Source organism: Oncorhynchus gorbuscha, linkage group LG05 (assembly GCF_021184085.1).
Source record: "Oncorhynchus gorbuscha isolate QuinsamMale2020 ecotype Even-year linkage group LG05, OgorEven_v1.0, whole genome shotgun sequence".
Classification (NCBI taxonomy): Eukaryota; Metazoa; Chordata; class Actinopteri; order Salmoniformes; family Salmonidae; genus Oncorhynchus; species Oncorhynchus gorbuscha.
In genome coordinates, this window is record NC_060177.1 from 37,319,267 (window position 1) to 37,342,519 (window position 23,253).

General features: G+C 46.0%; 1 protein-coding gene across 4 annotated transcripts in view; it reads left to right on the forward strand.

The window, feature by feature from the left end:
* Positions 1–23,253, forward strand: part of nav2a (neuron navigator 2a) — a 146,237-nt gene that overhangs the window by 15,153 nt on the left and 107,831 nt on the right. For all 4 annotated transcript variants that reach the window (XM_046349803.1, XM_046349804.1, XM_046349805.1 and 1 more), the window contains exon 2: positions 22,447–22,564. In XM_046349803.1, the coding sequence (XP_046205759.1) occupies positions 22,447–22,564 (118 nt within the window). The remainder of the gene's footprint in view (positions 1–22,446; positions 22,565–23,253) is intronic.

Here is a 23,253-nt window from a genome sequence, read left to right on the forward strand (position 1 = left end):
TTCTTGGGTTCAGGGACTATGGTGGTCTGCTTGAAACATGTTCGTATTACAGACTCAGACAGGGAGAGTTTGAAAATGTCAGTGAAGACACTTGCCAGTTGGTCAGCGCATGCTCGGAGTATACGTCCTGGTAATCAGTCTGAATGTTGACCTGTTTAAAAGTCTTACTCACATCGGCTACGGAGAGCGTGATCACACAGTCGTCTGGAACAGCTGATGCTCTCATGCATGTTTCAGTGTTACTTGCATCGATATGAGCATAAAAGTAATGTAGCTCTTCTGGTAGACTTGTGTTACTGGGGAGCTCGTGTCTGTGCTTCCCTTTGTAGTCTGTAATATTTTGCAAGCCCTGCCAAATCTGACGAGCGTCGGAGCCGGTGTAGTACGATTCGATCTTAGTCCTGGTTCGTCGGGGGGGGGCATAGGGCGAACCAGGACTAAGATCAGGGGCAGAACAACAGATTTGTACCTTGTCAGCTCGGGGGTTTGAACTCGCAACCTTCCGGTTACTAGTCCAACACTCTAACCACAAGGCTACCCTGCCGCTGTTCCAAACATATTGCTCACTAAATGTCCGCTGCAAACAGACAGAGCATGATAAAATGACTTTTAATCAGTCGTGGAAATAAAAGTACTGAAAACACGTTGGCTCACTATTTACAAAGAAAATGGAGAAAAAGCTATAGGGTGAAAAATACCAGAGTTTTTACGTAGGTACAGCTGACTAGCACAACTAACGCTACCTATCACTTTTATATATATATATATATATATATATATATAGTACCAGTCAAAGGCATGGACACACCTACTCGTTCCAAAATTTTTCTTTATTTGTACTATTTTCTACATTGTCAAATAATAGTGAAGACATCAAAACTATGACATAACACATGGAATCATGTGGTAACCAAAAAGTGTTAAACAAATCAAAAAATATTTGAGATTCCTCAAAGTAGCCACCCTTTGCCTTGATGACAGCTTTGCACACTCTTGGTATTCTCTCAACCAGCTTCATGAGGTAGTCACCTGGAATGCATTTCAATTAACAGGGGTGCCTTGTTAAAGTTAATTTGTGGGATTTCTTTCCTTCTTAATGCATTTGAGCCAATCAGTTGTGTTGTGACAAGGTAGGGTTGGTATAGAGAAGATAGCTCTATTCGGTGAAAGAACAAGTCCATATTATGGCAAGAACAACTCAAATAAGCAAAGGTCAATCCGGAAAATTTGAAGAACTTTGAATGCAGTCTTCAAGTGCAGTTGCAAAAACCATCAAGCGCTATGAGGAATCTGGCTCTCATGAGGATCGCCACAGGAAAGGAAGACCCAGAGTTACCTCTGCTGCAGAGGATAAGTTCTTTAGAGTTAACAGCCTCCGAAATGCAGCCCAAATAAATGCTTCAAAGAAATGCTTCACAGGTAACAGACACATCTCAACATCAACTGTTCATGATCAAATTGCTGCAAAGAAACCATTACTGAAGGACACCAATAAGAAGAAGAGACTTGCTTGGGCCAAGAAACGCAAGCAATAAACATTAGACCGGTGTGTTTTTGATTCCAACCTTTAGTGAGTCGCAGAGTAGGTGAACAGATGATCTCCACATGTGTGGTTCCCACCGTGAAGCATGGAGGTAGGATATGTGATGGTGTGGGGGTGCTTTACTGGTGGTACTGTCAGTGATTCATTTAGAATTCAAGGCACACTTAACCAGCATGACTACCACAGCATTCTGCAGCGATACGCCATCCCATCTGGTTTGCGCTTAGTGGGACCATAATTTTTTTCAACAGGACAATGACCCAAAACACACCTCCAGGCTGTGTAAGGGCTATTTGACCAAGAAGGAGAGTGATGGAGTGCTGCATCAGATGACCTGGCCTCCACAATCATCTGACTTCAACCCAATTGAGATGGTTTGGGATGAGTTGGACTGCAGAGTGAAGGAAAAGCAGCCAACAATTGCTCAGCACATGTGGGAACTGTTGGAAAAGCATTCCAGGTGAAGCTGGTTGAGAGAATTCCAACAGTGTTTAAAGCTGTTATCAAGGCAAAGGGTGGCTACTTTGAAGTATCTCAAATATAAAATATATTTTGATTTGTTGAAAAAAAAATGATTACTACATGATTCCATGTGTGTTGTATCATAGTTTTGATGTCTTCACTTTTATTCTACAATGTAGAAAATAGTTTTAAAAAATTAAGAAAACCCATTGAATGAGTAGGTGTGTCCAAACTTTTGACTGGTACTGTCTGTAATAAATGTTTTGACAAATCGAATCCAATTACCAATACAATGTCTTCCAAAATAATATTGCGTAAATATAAATTTTTCACAAATTTGTATCCATTCTTCTGACTGTGATTGTCATGTCTGAGCTAAAAGAGAAAAGGTTTGACTGGCTTAATTCCCCATCGACACACAGTGAAGCTCACACACATTAAAGCTCACGTAGAGTGAATACACTCTGACTAGTTTGAATAGTTTGACTCATGTGTGAACAGCAGGTGTCTAAAATGTGTGATGAGCAGAAAAACAACGATAAAGACAAATCGCACCGTGTGTGTATGGGACTGTGTGTTTGTGTGTCGGGAGAATACAGGCATTGCTCACTCAATGACCGGCTATGTCCACTGTGGAATCGTATCAGATCAGAAAATAATAGAGTATAATATCAGAGTGGGGGTGTGTGTGAAATCTTGGATATGTGTGTCTTTTTGTCTGCTTCTATCTGGATTTGTGTCTTTGTCTTTTTGTGTTTGCACCACAATGAAAGCCTCAGACAGGAGCCTATATTGGCATTGATAAAGCCGGCGACAGCACGCCTCTTTGCTCGCTCACTGAGTGAAGGCTAGATCACTATCCCAGAAACCATCAGTCCAGAGCGCCACAGCCCTGCCTCCTTCTCCAATTCACACACAGACGTCACACACTAATAATACGATTCTCTGACACTGTTGAAGTTAGACTCTGTTTCACCTATTTCAGGATAAGGATCTTGGCTTTTCCCCTTAGAACTAGCAGGTTATTTCTACAAAGAAGATCAGTGCAGAAATGTATACATGGAAAATATAATGTACTATTCAATTGTTAATTGGCGTGGACCTGTTCCAGTTTCTATCATTCTTAAAAGCGACACAAGGGACCGGCCTCTGTCTGCTTTGATATCAGATGTTTTAGTTTTAGAAGTATTCATTCGGTTTTGTTTGGGTAGAGTTAGTATTCTAGCCTGGGTGGTGTCAGTCTGTTTCTGCTCTCTTGACAACTCTTCATGGAATTGTCATGCCAAACATGACAGTGTGTTTGGAGTAGGAACGAAGCACAAACAGGTCCGGGACCAGGCTATTAGTATTCCTCTGTGACAGAGTATCTAGCCTAACAGTCACAAGCAACACACACTTTTTTATTGTCGTTTTTACGAGCCAACACACTATTTTATGAGTAGTGTCTTGGCACGGTGATATGCAACAGACTGCTGTTGTGGCTGTTGTCATCCTAAATTCATATTGAATGCTGCATTACATTATATCAATGTCAACAAACACAATATACTGTAGGTATTATGCCCACAATATACCCAGAAATGTAATCTTATACGGTGCATTCGGAAAGTATTCAGACCCCTTGACGTTTTCTACGTTTATATAGTTTTTTTTTTTACCTCATCAATCTACACACAATACCCCATAATGACAAAGCAAAAACCTGAAACTGAAATATCACATTTACATAAATATTCAGTTTACTCAGTACTTTGTTGAAGCAACTTTGGCAGCGATTACTGCCTTGAGTCTTCTTGGGTATGACGCTACAAGCTTGGCACACCTGTATTTTTGGAGTTTCTCCAATTCTTCTCTGCAGATCCTCTCAAGCTCTACCAGAGAATCTTGTTTCTCATGGTCTGAGAGTCCTTTAGGTGATTTTTGGCAAACTTCAAGCAGGCTGTCATGTGCCTTTTACTGAGGAGTGGCTTCCGTCTTGCTACTCTACCATAATGGTCTTATTGGTGGAATGCTGCAGAGATGGTTGTCTTTCTGGAAGGTTCTCCTGTCTTCACAGAGGAACTCTGGAGCTCTGTCAGAGTGACCATCGGGTCACCTCTTTGACCAAGGCCCTTCTCCCCCGATTGCTCAGTTTTGCCGGGTGCACAGCTCTAGGAAGAGTCTTGGTTGTTCCAAACTTTTTCCATTTAAGAATGATGGAGGCCACTGCATTCTTGGGGATAGTCAATGCTGCAGACATTTTTTGGTAACCTTCCCCAGATCTGTGCCTCGACACAATCCTGTCTCTGAGAACTACGGACAATTCCTTCGACCTCATGGCTTGGTTAATTCTCTGACATGCACTGTCAACTGTGCAACCTTATGTAGACAGGTATGTGTCTCTCCAAATCATGTCCAATCAATTACCACAGGTGGACCCCAATCAAGTTGTAGAAACATCTCAAGGGTGATCAATGGAAACAGGATGCACCTGAGCTCAATTTTGAGTCTCATAGCAAAGGGTCTGAATACTTATGTAAATATTTTTTATTTTACCTGCTTTTTCTCCCCAATTTCATGATATTCAATTGCGATCCAATTTACAATCTAGTTTCATTGCTGCAACTCCCCAACGGGCTCGGGAGAGGCGACGGTCGAGTCATGCGTCCTCCGACCTCCATCTTAACACCCGCCCGCCCGCCTATCCCAGGAAACGTGCCACATGTCGGAGGAAACACAGTTCAACTGACGACTGAAGTCAGCCTGCAGGCGCCCGGCTGCCACACGGAGTTACTCGAGCGCGACGAGCCAAGTAAAGCCCCCTCGACCAAACCACCCCCTCGACCTAACCCGGACGACACTGGGCCAATTGTGCGCCGCCTTATGGGACTCCCGGTCACGTCGGGTTGTGACACAGCCTGGGATCTAAATTTGGGTCTGTAGTGGTGCCTCAGGCTCTGTAATGCATTGCCTTAGACTGCTGCGCCACTCGGGAGACCCGTCTTTTCACTTTTAATCCATTTTAGAACAAGGCTGTAACGTGACAAAATGCTGAAAAAGGGAAGGGGTCTGAATACTTTCCAAATGCGCTGTATTTCCAGGTATATTTGTATTTCCTGTACCTGTGCTAGAATCAGAGAAGGATTAGACAGTTATGTCATACACCTCAAGATTATTCAGGAAGTATAAAGGAACATCCTCACCAATGATGTTGTGTGTGTACATTATGTCTGTTTGAACTGAACAAAATGATTGGACTCTCATGTACACTTCATGACATAATGTCAGTCTGATCCTGCCTTACCTAATTCCAGTTCCTGTGTCTCAACCCTGTCTTTCTGTGTGAGGTCACAGCCCCCCCCCCCGGTCCGGGATAACCATATTAATTAGTTCTGCCCATCTGTTTCTACTGGGCTAACGTCAATTCAGAGACCTCCCTTAGATGCCCTTCTCGCCTCTTTCGCTCCTTTCCTGCGTTAGTGTCACAAAGAGCACGTCAGTCAGACGAAACGGGGCCATTTGAACGTGGTCACTCCTGGGACCATTGGACCACGGCGAGGCTAACACAATCGGACACAGTCGTCAGCTAAACCGCGTGTGGTGGCGTCGATAGGGAAGCTGGGGCCATGAGGTAGAGGTCAGGGTAGGGTTGGTGGTGATGTCACATGACCTGCAGAGGTTAGGTCGTAAGGTCACCCTCGACTGAATAACCGTTGTAGGCTGACCAAAGAGTTAAGACATTTTTTTTTACACAGAATTCATGGCTATAGCGACGAGAGGTTTCTGGTTTGTCGCCGAAAGGTGCTCAAGTTGCTGGTCTATGTTGTATGTTTTGTCCACTTTCTGAGTGATTCAAATCTGATTGGTGTGTGATTTGATATACCTATCTGATCCTTTCATTTCCCTTCCTCAATATGAACTGGGATGTGGGTAAGTATCTCTGTCTTCTGCTGTGTTGAACATTCAGCACTCGGCACCTGCTGCCTCGGGGAATGTTCTGAGCTGTTTCAATGGCTCCGATTTCTACCTGTGCGGGGATCACAATGGCGCTCAACTTGACGTCGCGAGTCACTGTGTGTGTGTGTGTAACTCATTCACTGAGATGCTTTTAATTGCATAGCTTTAGATCCCCACTTAGGATTTAGTACTCATCAGGGGAGGCTCAGGGATTGCCTGTTTCTGAATAGAGGGAACACACACACACACACACACACACACACACACACACACACACACACACACACACACACACACACACACACACACACACACACACACACACACACACACACACACACACACACACACACACACACACACACACACACACACACACACACACACACACACACACACACACACACACACCAAAAGATAACAGAAACAACCCAGCGCATCCACTTAGTACCAAAAACCGCTTTTACCTCTACAGTGACAAAATTGACTATGTTTCTGTGTTGTTATGTAGAACCTTGTTTTGTTGTTTACAGGGATTAAGTTATTTATACACATGCCCCCCCCCCCCCCACACACATACACACACACAGACGCACACACACAGCAGGTGAAATCTGACCAGCCGGCTCACTGCAGCATATTTAGATGTTCTTTCATTAGCAGGGTCACAGCTGGTACCCATAGCAACCAGGCCCAGATGGCATTCCGTGATTTGGAGTGTTCCGCCTGACTGCACCATAATGTGAACTAAACTGTGTTATAATCATACATCACGTTATTATGGTAATGCAACACTGGCTTTCCTATTAGGTCTGTGAGTAAATGGAGCACAGTCTAGAGAGGGAAGAGAGAGAGAAGAGAGAGAGAAGAGAGAGAAGAGAGAGAGAGAGAGAGAGAGAGAGAGAGAGAGAGAGAGAGAGAGAGAGAGAGAGAGAGAGAGAGAGAGAGAGAGAGAGAGAGAGAGAGAGAGAGAGAGAGAGAGAGAATGCACTGGATTGATAGTGGTCTATCGTTTCTTGCCATTTCTCCTCTCCATATTTATTTTAATACCCCCCCTCACACACACCCCCTCATCCCGTAACAGCCAGCATCAGGACCACCCCAACCCCCCACTCCCCACCTAACCCTTCAAGAACCAGGCAGCGGGGGTCCTCCAAAACAAAGCCCTCTTCCGCAATGGGGCTTGGGCCCCATTGTCCAGGGGACACGGAGATTAATCTCCCCCTCACAGTGTTCTGAAACAAAGCACACCCTGCGATTCTCTGCTCCACCACATAATGAGCTTTTTTTTTAGCTGTTAAACACATGTACTAAATGGCCACATCTTATCTGCCTCTATATGGCCATAGAGCACAGTCATTAAATCCACAGATGCGTATATGACTTATAGGAAATGGATGTGTTATAAGGTGAGTTGACAGACTAGTAGTGAGCTGGAGTTGTGTGTGTGTGTTGTGCTGCGCGCTGCGTTGGTGTGGGAGAGTGCAGTAGAATTGGATCCATTTGTATGAGAGAGAGAAAATTGTGCTTCTACTGTATTGAAACACCATTTGGGAGCATGAGTTCAGTAGCGGTGTTGTTGACACAAGGTTTCGGGGTCTTCGGGGCGATGGTAGTGTTGTCTATGGGACATAGCGTGTTTTGAAAATGTGCCGAGTCCTGGCAAGGATCGTGTATCCAGTAGTTTGGAAACTTTCGCTACATCTTGGGCGATTCCCAAAGTTCAAATTCGGCTTGTAATTTGTGGTTAGCGGCGGCGGTGTGTGTGTAAAGGGTTGGATTGTGCTCAGATGGAGGGCATTGCGCATGGAGCCGCGCTCACACACGCACACGTGTACACACACACACACACACACACACACACACACACACACACACACACACACACACACACACACACACACACACACACACACACACACACACACACACACACACACACACACTGCACAGCAGTAAGCTGTGGTTGAATGGTGATCAGAGACCAGACTGTTCCGTGTTTGGATATGGATAATAAAACCTTTCCTCTCTTTAAAAAAAGGAGGACTGGTTAAATAAAGAACACATAGAAAACAGAGAGGGGAAGTTAGGAGGCCAATGTGGTTTGTCCTCTAACCTACCCTCCTTCACCCACTATTCACCCCCTTCTAGTATTATCATGCACCAGAATCCACCCTTTTTTGTGGAGGCATCACAGAGGGTAGGAGGTTAAGAGGTCTCTCTCCTTTTCTCTTCTTTTCTCTCCTTTCTCTTCTCTCTCTCCTCCCCATATGACGGATGGCCCATTGAAGAGCGATAGCACAATGCCCAGCGTTGCCGAGGGCGTCTAGGGGAGGGATGCGGGAGGTGGAGGAGGAGGGGTGGAGTGGGAGGCGGAGAAGAAGGGGGGGTTTCCCTCCATTGGTCCTTCTTCTTTTTCTCCCTCTGTGTGTGTATGTGTGTTTGGTTTGGCTAGCCCTCAGACAGAGCAGTGGTACAGCGGGAGCGGTGGTGGACCTCCTCTTGACTGAAGCATTTATTTCCCTCCTCCAGCTGCGGACCCAGAAGGGGGTGGAAAGAAAGGAGGGAAAGGGGGAGGCTGTGAGCACCGATCCCAGGCCCAGTGAGACCTGCTGGGCTAGAGATAGGTGCAGGAGCAGGCTCTTTATCTGGATATATATCGAGTGGATTTTGTGGATCTACCGCTTTACATATTTCTCTGGAACTTTCTGGGATCTCTCGCTCACCTTTCTTCTTTCTTCTCTCAAAACCTTCTCTCGTTTGATCTATCTCTCTCTACCTCTCTACTATACCCATCTATCTATCAGTCCTGTTTCTTCCTTTGGCTCTGATGGATTCTGTCTGGTCCTGGCTAGCCGTTGGCCCGCCCAGTCCTACCTAAGACAGGTGTGTGAGGGGGGGGAGGAGGAGAAGGAAGAGCGAGGAGGAAGATGAATGTGCTGCTGTGTCGCTGGGAGCAGAACAACGTCACCATGAAGCTGGTAAATACGTCCAGGTCAACCCAGGGGTCAATCTGGGCGGGCTTATTTTTGAGGTTTTTAAAGGAAGTAGTTGTGAACAGGTTTTTTGGGTCAGAAGGAGATCTCCTTTAGAGGATTGCACTTGCGACTGTATTTGTCAGAGGTACTGTTCACTGCACTGTATGCATGCGGTACAATTCTCTCACCACCTGGCTAGATGTCTCACTCTCCTCTTGTTGTGTCCTTTCTGCGAGTAGAACACTTCCTTTCTATTTCAAAGCTCCAGAAAAGGACACTGCAATTGCTGTAAAAGACAAGCTCATTGAACGACGGTCCCCTCTTTCCACTCCACTTGATTCCAGTCATTCCACAGCCCAGCACAGTTCTGTCCCTATGATGTTGACCTTGTGTCCATTTCTGGTTGGAAACGCTCGTCTCCTCGCCTACAGCGTTCACTGCGGCGTCAGGTTACACAGACGAGCTAATCGATGTCTTTCGGGGGGGGGGGGGGAGGCTGAAGCCATGTGTGTTTTACCCTCGCCTAGTGTTGCTGTCTTGTACCGATGCTTCCATTGTCTGTATGGAAAGTCCAAACGGGCTTAGTAAGGTATTAGCCACCGGAGGTTGAAGAGTGTTGAGCGTGAGACCCTGAGAGAGGGGGGGAATTATTCTTAGAAATTAACAGAGTCATAACAGAGAGACAGGCTGGGCCCGGCTGGGCAGACAGGCAAGTAGAAAGACAGGCGCGTAGACAGATGGACGGACGGACAGACACACACACGGACAGACAGGAGGGTTAACTGCGTTACTTCTCTGTGGTTTTTTTGCGTCACACAGCGCTGACTGTATTAATAGTGGTGAACGGGATCTGGGGCCCACTGATAGACACGGCATCAGTCAGGTACAGAGAAGTCATGTGGTGTGAGCTGATGGGAAATAGATCTCTATATTCATTGAATGACATGACACCTTATGCCGTATAGGAGGAGATCTGAGTTACCTTTGCTGTTACGAGCTACCCACGGACTCTTCCCAGGTTAACGGACTTGAAAGGAGGAGTAGGATCTCTCTTCCCTTCTCCTTCCTCTCCGTACTAATCCCTAGTTCTTATCTCATCTTCAGCGAGTGACTAGTCAGACAGTCGGTAAATCAGTCAGTGATAGGTGGAGCAGGCAGGTTATTGCTAGCCTGGAGAGGAGAGATGATAAGACGGTTTAATTATATACCACTGCCTTCACACAGCATGACTGACAGAAGACCCACATGGTACAGGGGTCAGGTCTGTGTGTGTGTGTGTGTGTGTTTCTCTCTCTCTCTCTCTCTCTCTCTCTCTCTCTCTCTCTCTCTCTCTCTCTCTCTCTCTCTCTCTCTCTCTCTCTCTCTCTCTCTCTCTCTCTCTCTCTCTCTCTCTGTGTGTGTGTGCATATTTTCACATGTGTGAGTGTGCGTGCATGCTCGTGTGTGCGCATATGCACGTTTGTGTGTGTGTGTTTATGTATTTCAGAAATTAAAATGACCTTTTATTTTTATGATGTGCAGTCAATGTCTACACCTACTTCGTCCTAATAAAGGACTATTGATTATTGACTGATATGACCTTTTTTGAACTTATTATGGACAAATGGGCCATGCAACATCAATCACAATGGAAGATTTATACCAGAACACAAGCAGTATCTTACTGAAATTCTGGGGATGAGAGACTATGGGGGGTGTAGAGCGAGGTAAAGGAGGGAGGATGCTTTTAGGGATGAAAGGAAGCTTTCTCTTTCTCAAGGATAGAGTAGTAGAGATTTTGAGAAGTGTGTGTGTGTGTGTGTGTGTGTGTGTGTGTGTGTGTGTGTGTGTGTGTGTGTGTGTGTGTGTGTGTGTGTGTGTGTGTGTGTGTGTGTGTGTGTGTGTGTGTGTGTGTGTGTGTGTGTGTGTGTGTGCGTGCGTGCGTGCGTGCGTGCGTGCGTGCGTGCGTGCGAGAGAAAGCGAGAGTGACAAGGTGGACAGTGTGTGTGTGTGCACGCTTCCATGTATGCATCGCTCTGTGTGTGTAGTGTGTGATAAGTGTAAGCTAATTAGCTGTGTATTGTTTGTGTTGCTCAGATCAGACAGCTGTCTGTATTGGTTTGAGTGGAGGAGGAGGAGGGGCTAATGTGTTTAAGATGGCACTCTGTGCCAAAGAGGGAGGGTTCCGCACTAGCCGCTAACACACTTGGCCTTGACAGCCGTGCTGCTGCCATAGGTCTGCACAATAGCTACAGGTGTAGCCTGAACACACACTCATGCACGCACGCACACACAATCACTCACACGCTTGCACGCACCCCATCAGATAATCAATAACTTCAGTCTTTCCTGTAGATTTGCCTGCTTCATAACTAGGTCCATATGTTTACCATCAGAGTAGAGTGCAGAATAAGTACACCATCTCAACCTGTGGTGGGGTTTGAAAAGAAGGAGATGAGATGAGAGGGGGAATGATGGAGGGGGGGGGGGTATCCGTTTTGGCTTCCAGGCGTTGCTGACCACAGCTCTTTCATATTACAGAGTACAAGCTCAGACATGACAAGGGTCATTTAGGGTGGGCCTGATATCGTTCTGTAGCTATACTGTAAGCTGTGGGCTTAAACCACTTAAAAGAGCTGTGTGTGTGTGTGTGTGTGTGTGTGTGTGTGTGTGTGTGTGTGTGTGTGTGTGTGTGTGTGTGTGTGTGTGTGTGTGTGTGTGTGTGTGTGTGTGTGTGTGTGTGTGTGTGTGTGTGTGTGTGTGTGTGTGTGTGTGTGTGTCCACCACAGAGTGCAGAGAGAGAACATGCAGTGTAAGAAGCCATCCTCAGCCCTAAACCACTACACTACAGAGGCCAGGGGATCGAGATCTCTGCCCTGGTCTGTGGTGGGGGGGGGGGGGTTGGTTCCTCAAAGAGTTGGACAACTGTGCTTGTAGAAAGACGTCCCCATCACCCTATTTTATAAGCTGAATACATTCTCGCTTTCTCGCTCTTTCTGTCTCTCTCTCTCTCCCCCGCCCTTTCTCGTCTTCATTACCCATTTCTTCCCTACGATGAGTTGTGACAGGTATCGAATGGTTAGCAGCAGCAGTTAGACAGACAGCCCCAACCCCCCTCTCCCTGCAGTACAAATTGTTGTCACATCATGCAGCGGATGAATACTGATTTACCATAAGCCGTCTGTTTGTTAAGGTACTCACTGATTGGCTGAAACCTATGAGAGTTCTGGGTTCAGGGTCTGGCCTGTCACTCAAATAACGTTTTTTCACATTTTTTATTGTACTTTCTAGCGTGTGTGTCTCGGGTGGAGGTGACGTCATTCAAAATAGGACCTGTGTGTGTGTGTGTGTGTGTGTGTGTGTGTGTGTGTGTGTGTGTGTGTGTGTGTGTGTGTGTGTGTGTGTGTGTGTGTGTGTGTGTGTGTGTGTGTGTGTGTGTGTGTGTGTGTGTGTGTGTGTGTTTGTCTGTGTGTGTGTGTGTCTGTATGTGAGCGTGTGTGTGTGTAACTAGGGTGAAATAACACTTCCACGGGCCACTCTGTGACAGTGGTAAGCGATTTACCCTAAACACTGCGGTTACACCTCCTCCTTTTCTGGGTCCTCCCCTTCAGGTGGGAATTGGGTAGCGTTGGATAGTTATCCATCATTCTCCCATCAGACATCTGGTGCCTGCCCTGACATTGGCCTGAAAGTGTCGCCACATGTTATAGCGCCAGCCCTAGCCGTATGAACTCTGAGAGGGCAGAATTGGTTTGAGGGTGATGGAGGGGTGAGGTAGCATGTTAGGCTATGACTGGGAAGTGGAGGCGTGTGTGTGTGTGTGTGTGTGTCCAGGACACTATGCCATTGATGTGATCCTTTACAATGGAAAAACACTAACACGCATATTCATACTCTTCAGATTCACTGCCAAAGGCAAGTAGTGGTAGTTTAAGGACAGGGAACCTTCTCTCTGTGAAGAAGACATCACATAGCTTGGAGATGATAGATGGGGAAATCTCAGGGTTATGAGTGTAGACGTTCCCCTTTTGTCCACCTGTCTCCGGGTTCTCAGATGTGTCACACCTCCCCTGAACAAGTGTGTGTGCCTGTGTGTGTTCTCTATGAACAGTGCCAGGTGTGGCGGGTATACGAGGAGAGTTAAAAGGCTGTCAGAGGTATTGGCCTGTTACTCTGTGACCTCTGACACGTAGGCATTCACCTTGTTGACACTATCTGTCTGGGGGGGGTCCGAGCCTAGCCGCACCTTGGGAAGGGGAGGAGACTATTGAGCTGGGTTGGGAGGGTCATGGGTTGGGAAGAGGGGGGATGAGAGAGGGCGGCTGAGTGGTTGAGTGAGTCATAGAGAGAGAGAGAGAGAGAGAGAGAGAGAGAGAGAGAGAGAGAGAGAGAGAGAAAGAGTTTAAAAGTTGAGTGCGTTTGCGCCGGTGACTGAGAGCAGGTTGGTGGAGAGCGAAGAGAGGTATAAGAGAGGTATAAAACAGGAAGTTGGTCAACAGAGCGGGTCGTAGAAAGAGAGCGGGTCGTAGAGAGAGAGAGAGAGAGAGTGACGTGAGAAGGAAAGTAGCGAGTCGCCAGGCGTGGCTATATTTACCACCGACAGAGCGCCACTACAACGAGCGCTCATCTCTAGTCCTGTCTTCTTGGGGAGCTTTCTGGACATATAGCCTCTTTCCCTATCCCTGTCCCCCTCTGCCCCACCCGAGGGGCCTGGATGGCGGTGTGCCTGTCAGGGGACCCAGCCGCTTCTCCTGTGAGCACTTTAAAACGGTGAGGGCCTGGAGTGGCTTGCTGAGAGAGGGTTACGATCTGGGAGTAAGGGACACGGGGGAACGTAGAAAAGAGGAAAAACATGAAAAATAGATAATGTATTAGAAAAGTGGGGAAAGTGAGAAAGGAGGGGGAAGAAAGAAGTGACGAATGGAACAGGGAAGATGAGAGGAACAAGGAGAAAGAGAAGAGAGAGACCAGGCACTGATGTTAACATCCCAGTGAGAGAGAGAGAGGACTGATAAACAGAGGGAAAGGAAAAGAGAGGGGACCGGAGGTATAGAAAGTGAAGAAGAGGGGTCAACCCAAAATAGCTGGTCTGGCGTTGAGCCAGGTCCCTCTGAGCACGAAATTGTGTATATTTATGGAGAGGGTGGACAGGGGCAGGTAGCATGCTGTGTGTACAGTATTTGTATTTGTGTTTTATTTCGGATCCCCATTAGCTGCTGCCAAGACAACAGCAACTCTTCCTGGGGTCCAATCACAATTACATACAATACAATACTACGTAACAGAACACGTTATTACACACTACTCTACCATAACATATCTACAATACAAAATCAATAATACAGCAAAATAACAATACTTAAATGTATGTGTGGGGCCCCCCGAGTGGCCCAGCCTCGTCCGGGTTAGAGGAGGGTTTGGCCGGCTGGGATGTCCTTGTTCCATCGCATTCTAGTGACTACTTGTGGCTGACCGGGCGTGTGGCTCTCGACCTTCGCCTCTCCCGAGTCCGTACGGGAGCTGCATTGATGGGACAAGACTGTAACTACCAATTGGATATCAAGAAATTGTGGAGAAAAAGGGGTAAAAAGTTTTCAAAAAAATACTTTTATTTGTCACATGCACCGAATACAACAGTGAAACGCTTACTTACAAGCCCTTAACCAACAATGCAGTTTTAAGAAAAATATAGTGTTCAAATAATTACTCAAATAAACCGAAGTCAAAAATAACAAAATAGAAAAATAACAAAATAACAAATAATTCAAGAGCAACAATAATCTAACAGTAGCAAGGCTGTAGAAGCTGTTAAGAAGTCTTTTGGACCGAGACTTGGCGCTCCGGTACTGCTTGCAGTGTGGTAGCAGAGAGAACAGTCTATGACTAGGGTGGCTTGAGTCTTTGCCATTTTCCTTTGTCTCCTGAGGGGAATAGGCATTGTCTTGCCCTCTTCACATACATATATAAACAGTATATGTATGTGCGTGTGTTAGCATGTGTATGTGAATTATGTGTGTGTGTGTCTCTTCACAGTCCGCGCTGTTCCATGAGGTGTAGTTTTATCCATTTTTTTTTTCTCTCCCAAATCAGATTTTACTGCTTGACTGAGTTACATGACGTGGAATAGAGTTCCACGTTGTCATGGCTCTATGTAGCACTGTGGAATAGAGTTCCACGTTGTCATGGCTCTATGTAGCACCGTGGAATAGAGTTCCACGTTGTTATGGCTCTATGTAGCACTGTGGAATAGAGTTCCACGTTGTCATGGCTCTATGTAGCACTGTGGAATAGAGTTCCACGTTGTCATGGCTCTATGTAGCACTGTGGAATAGAGTTCCACGTTGTCATGGCTCTATGTAGCACTGTGGAATAGAGTTCCACGTTGTCATGGCTCTATGTAGCACTGTGGAATAGAGTTCCACGTTGTCATGGCTCTATGTAGCACTGTGGAATAGAGTTCCACGTTGTCATGGCTCTATGTAGCACTGTGGAATAGAGTTCCACATTGTCATGGCTCTATGTAGCACTGGAATAGAGTTCCACGTTGTCATGGCTCTATGTAGCACTGTGGAATAGAGTTCCACATTGTCATGGCTCTATGTAGCACTGTGGAATAGAGTTCCACATTGTCATGGCTCTATGTAGCACTGTGGAATAGAGTTCCGCGTTGTCATGGCTCTATGCAGCACTGTGGAATAGTTAGTTCCACATTGTCATGGCTCTATGTAGCACTGTGGAATAGAGTTCCGCGTTGTCATGGCTCTATGCAGCACTGTGCGTTTTCACATTTTTCTGGACTTGAATAGACCGATGGTGGTATGTCTTGTGGGGTATTGAATGAGTGACCGAGCTGTGCGCTTAGTTGCTTAAACAGAAAGCTTGGTGACTTCAACATGTCAATACCTCTGGCAAAGATGAGCTGCAATGCAGTCGATTTGGGACAAGGGCGAGAGGGGGAAGTATGCATGAATGCCAACACATCACAGAGGCTCAATATGGAGAACACACAGGAGAGAAGTTTGAGAAAACTTGGTGTACTGTACTTGCAAAAATCACACAAGTTACAGCATTTTGTCAGTTGTTCTTTTGACGCACCCAGGAGTAGAAACCTCGCTTCAGGAGCACAAAAGTAAATGAGTGAAATTGTATTTTCCGCGCCCAGTGCTATGCCATTAGGAAATTGAACGGAGTTGAACTTCCTGGCGAGATGCGGGTGTTGTCTTCACGTGGTTCGTGTTTAACTATACTTGTGGGGACCAAAAGTCAAACGCTATTTCTACGTGGTTCAGGGTTCAGGTTAGGATTAGGGTTAGGGTTAGGAGCTAGGGTTAAGGTTATGTTTTTGGATTAAGGTTAGAGTTAGAATTAGGTAATAGTCGCTCTGGATAAGAGCGTCTGCTAAATGACTTAAATGTAAATGTGAATGTAAATGTAATGGGAAAATGGGATTTTGAATGGGACTGAATTGTGTGTCCAAGGTTAGTTATACAAGACTGTGTGTGTGTGTGTGTGTGTGTGTGTGTGTGTGTGTGTGTGTGTGTGTGTGTGTGTGTGTGTGTGTGTGTGTGTGTGTGTGTGTGTGTGTGTGTGTGTGTGTGTGTGTGTGTGTGTGTGTGTGTGTGTGTGTGTGTGTGTGTGTGTGTGTGTGTGGCACACAAGTCAAAGGATGCATGGAAAACAAAGTGAAAGATGAAAGAGTAAATGAATCCCATTCTCTTTACACATGCATGTACACACACACACCCTCACCTGTTTAGCATCCCCTACTTCAATCAGTATGAAATGACTAGCTGTGAGAGTATGCCTTTGACATCAAAGCATCCACTCCAATCACCATCTCTTCTCTTCCCGAAAGTGCCTACCAACACAAGTAAAGGGCATGTCAGTGTGATGAGCTGCCTGTCCTCTCCCTCTCTCTCTACCTCCCCGGCCCATGACCCAGCGCTGTAGGGGGAGGCCTGTGTGTGTCATGCCCTCTGCGGGGCATCATATGCTGGATTGATGAGTCGGCAGGCCTGGGTGGTGTTTGGAGGCTGGTCGGAGAGCGTGGGAGAGAGACAGTTGTTTGTGTTCATAGAACGTTGTTGCTTGTTTACTGGTCCGAGTTTTTAACCCTTTAGACCGCGCACACACGCACACACACACACACACTGCACGCACACACACACACACACACACACACACACACACACACACACACACACACACACACACACACACACACACACACACACACACACACACACACACACACACACACACACACACACAGGGGTCTTGTAAAGGGTACAGTGAGTGGTCAGAGACTGTGTATGAATCAGATCCCAGCTGCTCAATGTCATATTGCATTCCCTTGAGGAGGGAATGTCCCTCTTACCGATTTACAGCTCCCAAAAAATAACCCCAATCCTGGGATGAGAGGGTGGGATTACTGTGAATTTTTGAGAATGATGCTGATGTGGGATTTCCCCTCCTGAAAGAATCATTGATTAACAAGTAACAAACACAACACTGATGAAATAGAAAATCCGCTCATCTTTTTCCCAATGTGACATTTTAGGTCTGTCTTCCCCGCTGACGTTATTATACTATTACGAACACACAGTATGGTTGGTGGGATGCTGTCAGTATGGTTGGTGGGATGCTGTCAGTATGGTTGGTGGGATGCTGTCAGTATGGTTGGTGGGATGCTGTCAGTACGGTTGGTGGGATGCTGTCAGTACGGTTGGTGGGATGCTGTCAGTACGGTTGCTGGGATGCTGTCAGTACGGTTGCTGGGATGCTGTCAGTACGGTTGGTGGGATGCTGTCAGTACGGTTGGTGGGATGCTGTCAGTACGGTTGGTGGGATGCTGTCAGTACGGTTGGTGGGATGCTGTCAGTACGGTTGGTGGGATGCTGTCAGTACGGTTGGTGGGATGCTGTCAGTACGGTTGGTGGGATGCTGTCAGTACGGTTGCTGGGATGCTGTCAGTACGGTTGCTGGGATGCTGTCAGTACGGTTGCTGGGATGCTGTCAGTACGGTTGCTGGGATGCTGTCAGTACGGTTGCTGGGATGCTGTCAGTACGGTTGCTGGGATGCTGTCAGTACGGTTGCTGGGATGCTGTCAGTACGGTTGCTGGGATGCTGTCAGTACGGTTGCTGGGATGCAGTCAGTACGGTTGGTGGGATGCTGTCAGTACGGTTGGTGGGATGCTGTCAGTACGGTTGCTGGGATGCTGTCAGTACGGTTGCTGGGATGCTGTCAGTACGGTTGCTGGGATGCTGTCAGTACGGATGCTGGGATGCTGTCAGTACGGTTGCTGGGATGCTGTCAGTACGGTTGCTGGGATGCAGTCAGTACGGTTGGTGGGATGCTGTCAGTACGGTTGCTGGGATGCTGTCAGTACAGTTGGTGTGATGCAGTCAGTATGGTTGGTGGGACGCTGTCTGTACGGTTGGTGGGATGCTGTCAGTACGGTTGGTGCAATGCAGTCAGTATGGTTGGTGGGATGCAGTCAGTACGGTTGGTGCGATGCAGTCAGTATGGTTGGTGTGATGCAGTCAGTACGGTTGGTGCGATGCAGTCAGTATGGTTGGTGTGATGCTGTCAGTACGGTTGGTGCGTATAGTTGGTGAGGTTAGAACTAATCAGATATGTTCTGGAAGAAAGGGGCTTTTCCCTGTGATGTAGAGATTTCCCAGAGTGGCTGACAGTGCACAGTCAGACACAGATCAAAGGCATCTTCTGGTGTGTTAAGTTCTGTTTTAGGCTTCTTTGCTAACAGGGTAATAACCCTAATAGTTGACAGGTTATTAGTGTAAGTGGGTTGGAAAGCACAGACAGGCCTTTTTAGTGTGTCTGTTCTGGTTAGTTCTGGTTAGTGTGTCTGTTCTGGTTAGTTGGTGGGTTAGTGTGTCTGTTCTGAAGTTAGTTCTGGTTAGAGTGTCTGTTCTGGTCAGACACTGGTTAGTGTGTCTGTTCTGGTTTGTTCTGGTTAGTGTGTCTGTTCTGGTTAGTTCTGGTTAGTGTGTCTGTTCTGGTTAGTTCTGGTTAGAGTGTCTGTTCTGGTTAGTTCTGGTTAGAGTGTCTGTTCTGGTTAGTTCTGGTTAGAGTGTCTGTTCTGGTTAGTTCGGGTTAGTGTGTCTGTTCTGGTTAGTTCTGGTTAGAGTGTCTGTTCTGGTTAGTCCTGGTTAGTGTGTCTGTTCTGGTTAGTTCGGGTTAGTGTGTCTGTTCTGGTTAGAGTGTCTGTTCTGGTTAGTTCTGGTTAGAGTGTCTGTTCTGGTTAGTCCTGGTTAGTGTGTCTGTTCTGGTTAGTTCGGGTTAGTGTGTCTGTTCTGGTTAGAGTGTCTGTTCTGGTTAGTTCGGGTTAGTGTGTCTGTTCTGGTTAGAGTGTCTGTTCTGGTTAGTTCTGGTTAGAGTGTCTGTTCTGGTTAGTTCTGGTTAGAGTGTCTGTTCTGGTTAGTTCGGGTTAGTGTGTCTGTTCTGGTTAGTTCTGGTTAGAGTGTCTGTTCTGGTTAGTCCTGGTTAGTGTGTCTGTTCTGGTTTGTTCTGGTTAGTGTGTGTGTTCTGGTTAGTTCTGGTTAGTGTGTCTGTTCTGGTTTGTTCTGGTTAGTGTGTGTGTTCTGGTTTGTTCTGGTTAGTGTGTCTGTTCTGGTTTGTTCTGTTTAGTGTGTGTGTTCTGGTTTGTTCTGGTTAGTGTGTGTGTTCTGGTTAGTTCTGGTTAGTGTGTGTGTTCTGGTTTGTTCTGGTTAGTGTGTGTGTTCTGGTTTGTTCTGGTTAAAGTGTGTGTTCTGGTTAGTTCTGGTTAGTGTGTCTGTTCTGGTTAGTTCTGGTTAGTGTGTGTGTTCTGGTTAGTGTGTGTGTTCTGGTTTGTTCTGGTTAGTGTGTGTGTTCTGGTTAGTGTGTGTGTTCTGGTTAGTGTGTGTGTTCTGGTTTGTTCTGGTTAGTGTGTGTGTTCTGGTTAGTGTGTCTGTTCTGGGTTGTTCTGGTTAGTGTGTGTGTTCTGGTTTGTTCTGGTTAGTGTGTGTGTTCTGGTTAGTTCTGGTTAGTGTGTGTGTTCTGGTTAGTGTGTGTGTTCTGGTTAGTGTGTGTGTTCTGGTTAGTGTGTGTGTTCTGGTTTGTTCTGGTTAGTGTGTGTGTTCTGGTTAGTGTGTCTGTTCTGGGTTGTTCTGGTTAGTGTGTGTGTTCTGGTTTGTTCTGGTTAGTGTGTGTGTTCTGGTTAGTTATGGTTAGTGTGTGTGTTCTGGTTAGTGTGTGTGTTCTGGTTTGTTCTGGTTAGTGTGTGTGTTCTGATTTGTTCTGGTTAGTGTGTGTGTTCTGGTTTGTTCTGGTTAGTGTGTGTGTTCTGGTTTGTTCTGGTTAGTGTGTGTGTTCTGGTTTGTTCTGGTTAGTGTGTGTGTTCTGGTTAGTTCTGGTTAGTGTGTGTGTTCTGGTTTGTTCTGGTTAGTGTGTCTGTTCTGGTTAGTTCTGGTTAGTGTGTGTGTTCTGGTTTGTTCTGGTTAGTGTGTGTGTTCTGGTTTGTTCTGGTTAGTGTGTCTGTTCTGGTTTGTTCTGGTTAGTGTGTCTGTTCTGGTTAGTTCTGGTTAGTGTGTGTGTTCTGGTTAGTGTGTCTGTTCTGGTTAGTTCTGGTTAGTGTGTGTGTTCTGGTTAGTTCTGGTTAGTGTGTGTGTTCTGGTTAGTGTGTGTGTTCATTTTCCCTCCCTCTGTGTTCCCTATTCTCAGTGCCCCATACTTCTTCATATACCCTCAGGGTTTGGATCTTCAGTCCTACACTATGTGTTGTTATTGTGTGTGATTGTCCTTCCAGTTCAATAAGTCATGAAATCCAGTGATCCACTGTATCCTTTAACCCTTTGGTGTCAGTCATTGATTGGTGTCAATCGTGAAAACACATTATTTTGGTTGAAAATACGTCTTTTCGACACCTTGTGCTCGATGGTTTGATATTCCCCAGATACAGTGTGTTACATCATTTCATCCCCGTGGAGAATGAACGCATATTACCAGCTTTATTTTGTGTTTAGTATATCCCCTTCAAATCAAGGGCTATTGATCGAACAATGGATTTTACAATACCGATGGGGAGCATCCAACTAGGCATATGTTTCATCTCCAGTAATAATGATGAGCATAGATGAGCTCCTGTGTATGGCTCTGGATAGTTTGGATCCACCGTACTGCCCCTCCTCCCTTTACACCTGCTGCATAAAACTGCTTCAAAGCACTCCCACATTCCTCTTCTTACTGCAAAACCCCCAGTGTTTTGAGAGAATGTTATCCTTTGCTTAAAGGTTCATTTAGCACTGTCTGAGCCATGATATATCTCTCTCTCTCTCTCTCTCTCTCTCTCTCTCTGTGTGTGTGTGTGTGTGTGTGTGTGTGTGTGTGTGTGTGTGTGTGTGTGTGTGTGTGTGTGTGTGTGTGTGTGTGTGTGTGTGTGTGTGTGTGTGTGTGTGTGTGTGTGTGTGTGTGTGTGTGTGTGTGTGTGTGTGTGTGTGTGTGTGTGTGTGTGTGTGTGTGTGTGTGTGTGTGTGTGTGTGTGTGTGTGTGTTTGAAATGAAGCATTCAGAGCAGTGATTCATATGATGAGTAACACTGAATTGGTCCCAGGTCTCTTTACCTTTAAAAACACAGAGAACTGGGGTCATATTGTGTGTGTGTGTGCACGTGTGTGATGCTTAATTTAACTGGTTGAAATACTGAAGTGATGGCTGCAACAAAACATTGCTCAGATTCATCCAGGATGCCTCAGACAAAACACTTTTGTCAGACTCAATTCGGTTACTCCAGAATTTTATTGACGATTTGCTTTGAGATATTGAACAACTTTCCACATGAAACGGCTCTTTAGCGTCATTTTCTGAATATGTTCAGCATCCCCTCTCCTACCTAATTGGCGTTATTTCTAATTAAGCATCACTGTGTCCTTATTTCAGTGCTTTTGTTTGTTACCGACATTTGTAATCTCAAATCTCTCTCTCTCTCTCTGATCATTTGCATCTTTCTCTCCCTCTGCTCTTGCTTGTTTTTATTTTATTTATCAAAATAAATCCCTCACCGGCCTTCAACCCGGGAGAGGCAAGCAGCCTTGGAGAGTGGGAGAGAGAGAGTTGTCTGCGACAACCAATTACAAGCGAAACTATTCCGATTATTCAGACACTTAAATCAAATCCCCGTACCCCTCCCTCGGGCACTCTGAAGGGCCTTTTCTGTCGTCGAGCCCGTGATGTCAGCGCCTCATTGAAACCGTCCACTCGCTCTGCTGCCGGAGGACAATGGTCCCAATTTGAATACCAGGCGGATATATGCCAGCCCCGAGCCCCGACAAAAGAAAACGGGCTGCGCGGGTCCTATTTCAACCATGTTGTTATTTTATTTGACTCGTAAATTTCTTTTAATTCGAGTCCTTTTGTCCTTTTTAAAAGTGTGATGGGATTCGAAACACCCGCATGGCTTCTTACAAATAAAAAAAAACAGGGGCGCAAAGACTTGTGTTTTGCTTTTGATATTACTCGTTCCCCGGGCGTCTAATACGTGGACGCTGGTGTTTTTGTGTCCCGAACAGATCTATACAGATTGGGCCAACCACTACCTAGCCAAGTCAGGACACAAGCGACTTATCAAGGACCTGCAGACGGACGTCACAGACGGAGTGCTGCTGGCGGAGATCATACAGGTTGTCGGTAAGGGGTACACTTTTTTTTTAAAAAATCAACCGTCTCTTCTCTTGAAGCCTTATTATTACCGTTACTGCGAATGGGTTCAGTTGCAGGACTAGACTTCTCATGCAGATACTATATTTTTTATACTTTGAAGTTGTAACGCTACGTATACTCATGTGTATGTGTACAGTAATCGCCATAATGTTAAATGCTATTGGCGACGAAGTTATTACTTTCAACATCGTACGTTATTAAAGTATCATCAACAAGTTATTCTTCTCCAAAACTGAGTTGGGGAAATCCCTCGTTGCGCCCCCTGAAATATTTGACAATGGTGCAGTCAGAGAGAAGTTTGACTGAGGGAGAGTTTTGTAATGTCATGACATTTTGCGCCCCCCTCCCCTTAAGTCAGAGTCCTGTAATTTCCCCACTTCACAAGCTGCCCTGTCATCTTTTAAAGAGGACGGCTGGTGGAAGGGGGAGACAGTGCCCTGAGGTTACAGCACTGTCACGTCAACTGACCAAAGACCTATCACTCCTCTGCTTTCCCAGAGTTCTGTAGAACTGCATCGGAGAATATAGATGACATTTCTTTGTATACAGAACACTGCCTCAAATCGCAGAACACATGCAGAACATCATACAATACTCATGTAGAGCACACACAGAAATTGGGAATAAGAATAAATTAGCGCAGAACACATCGTGGT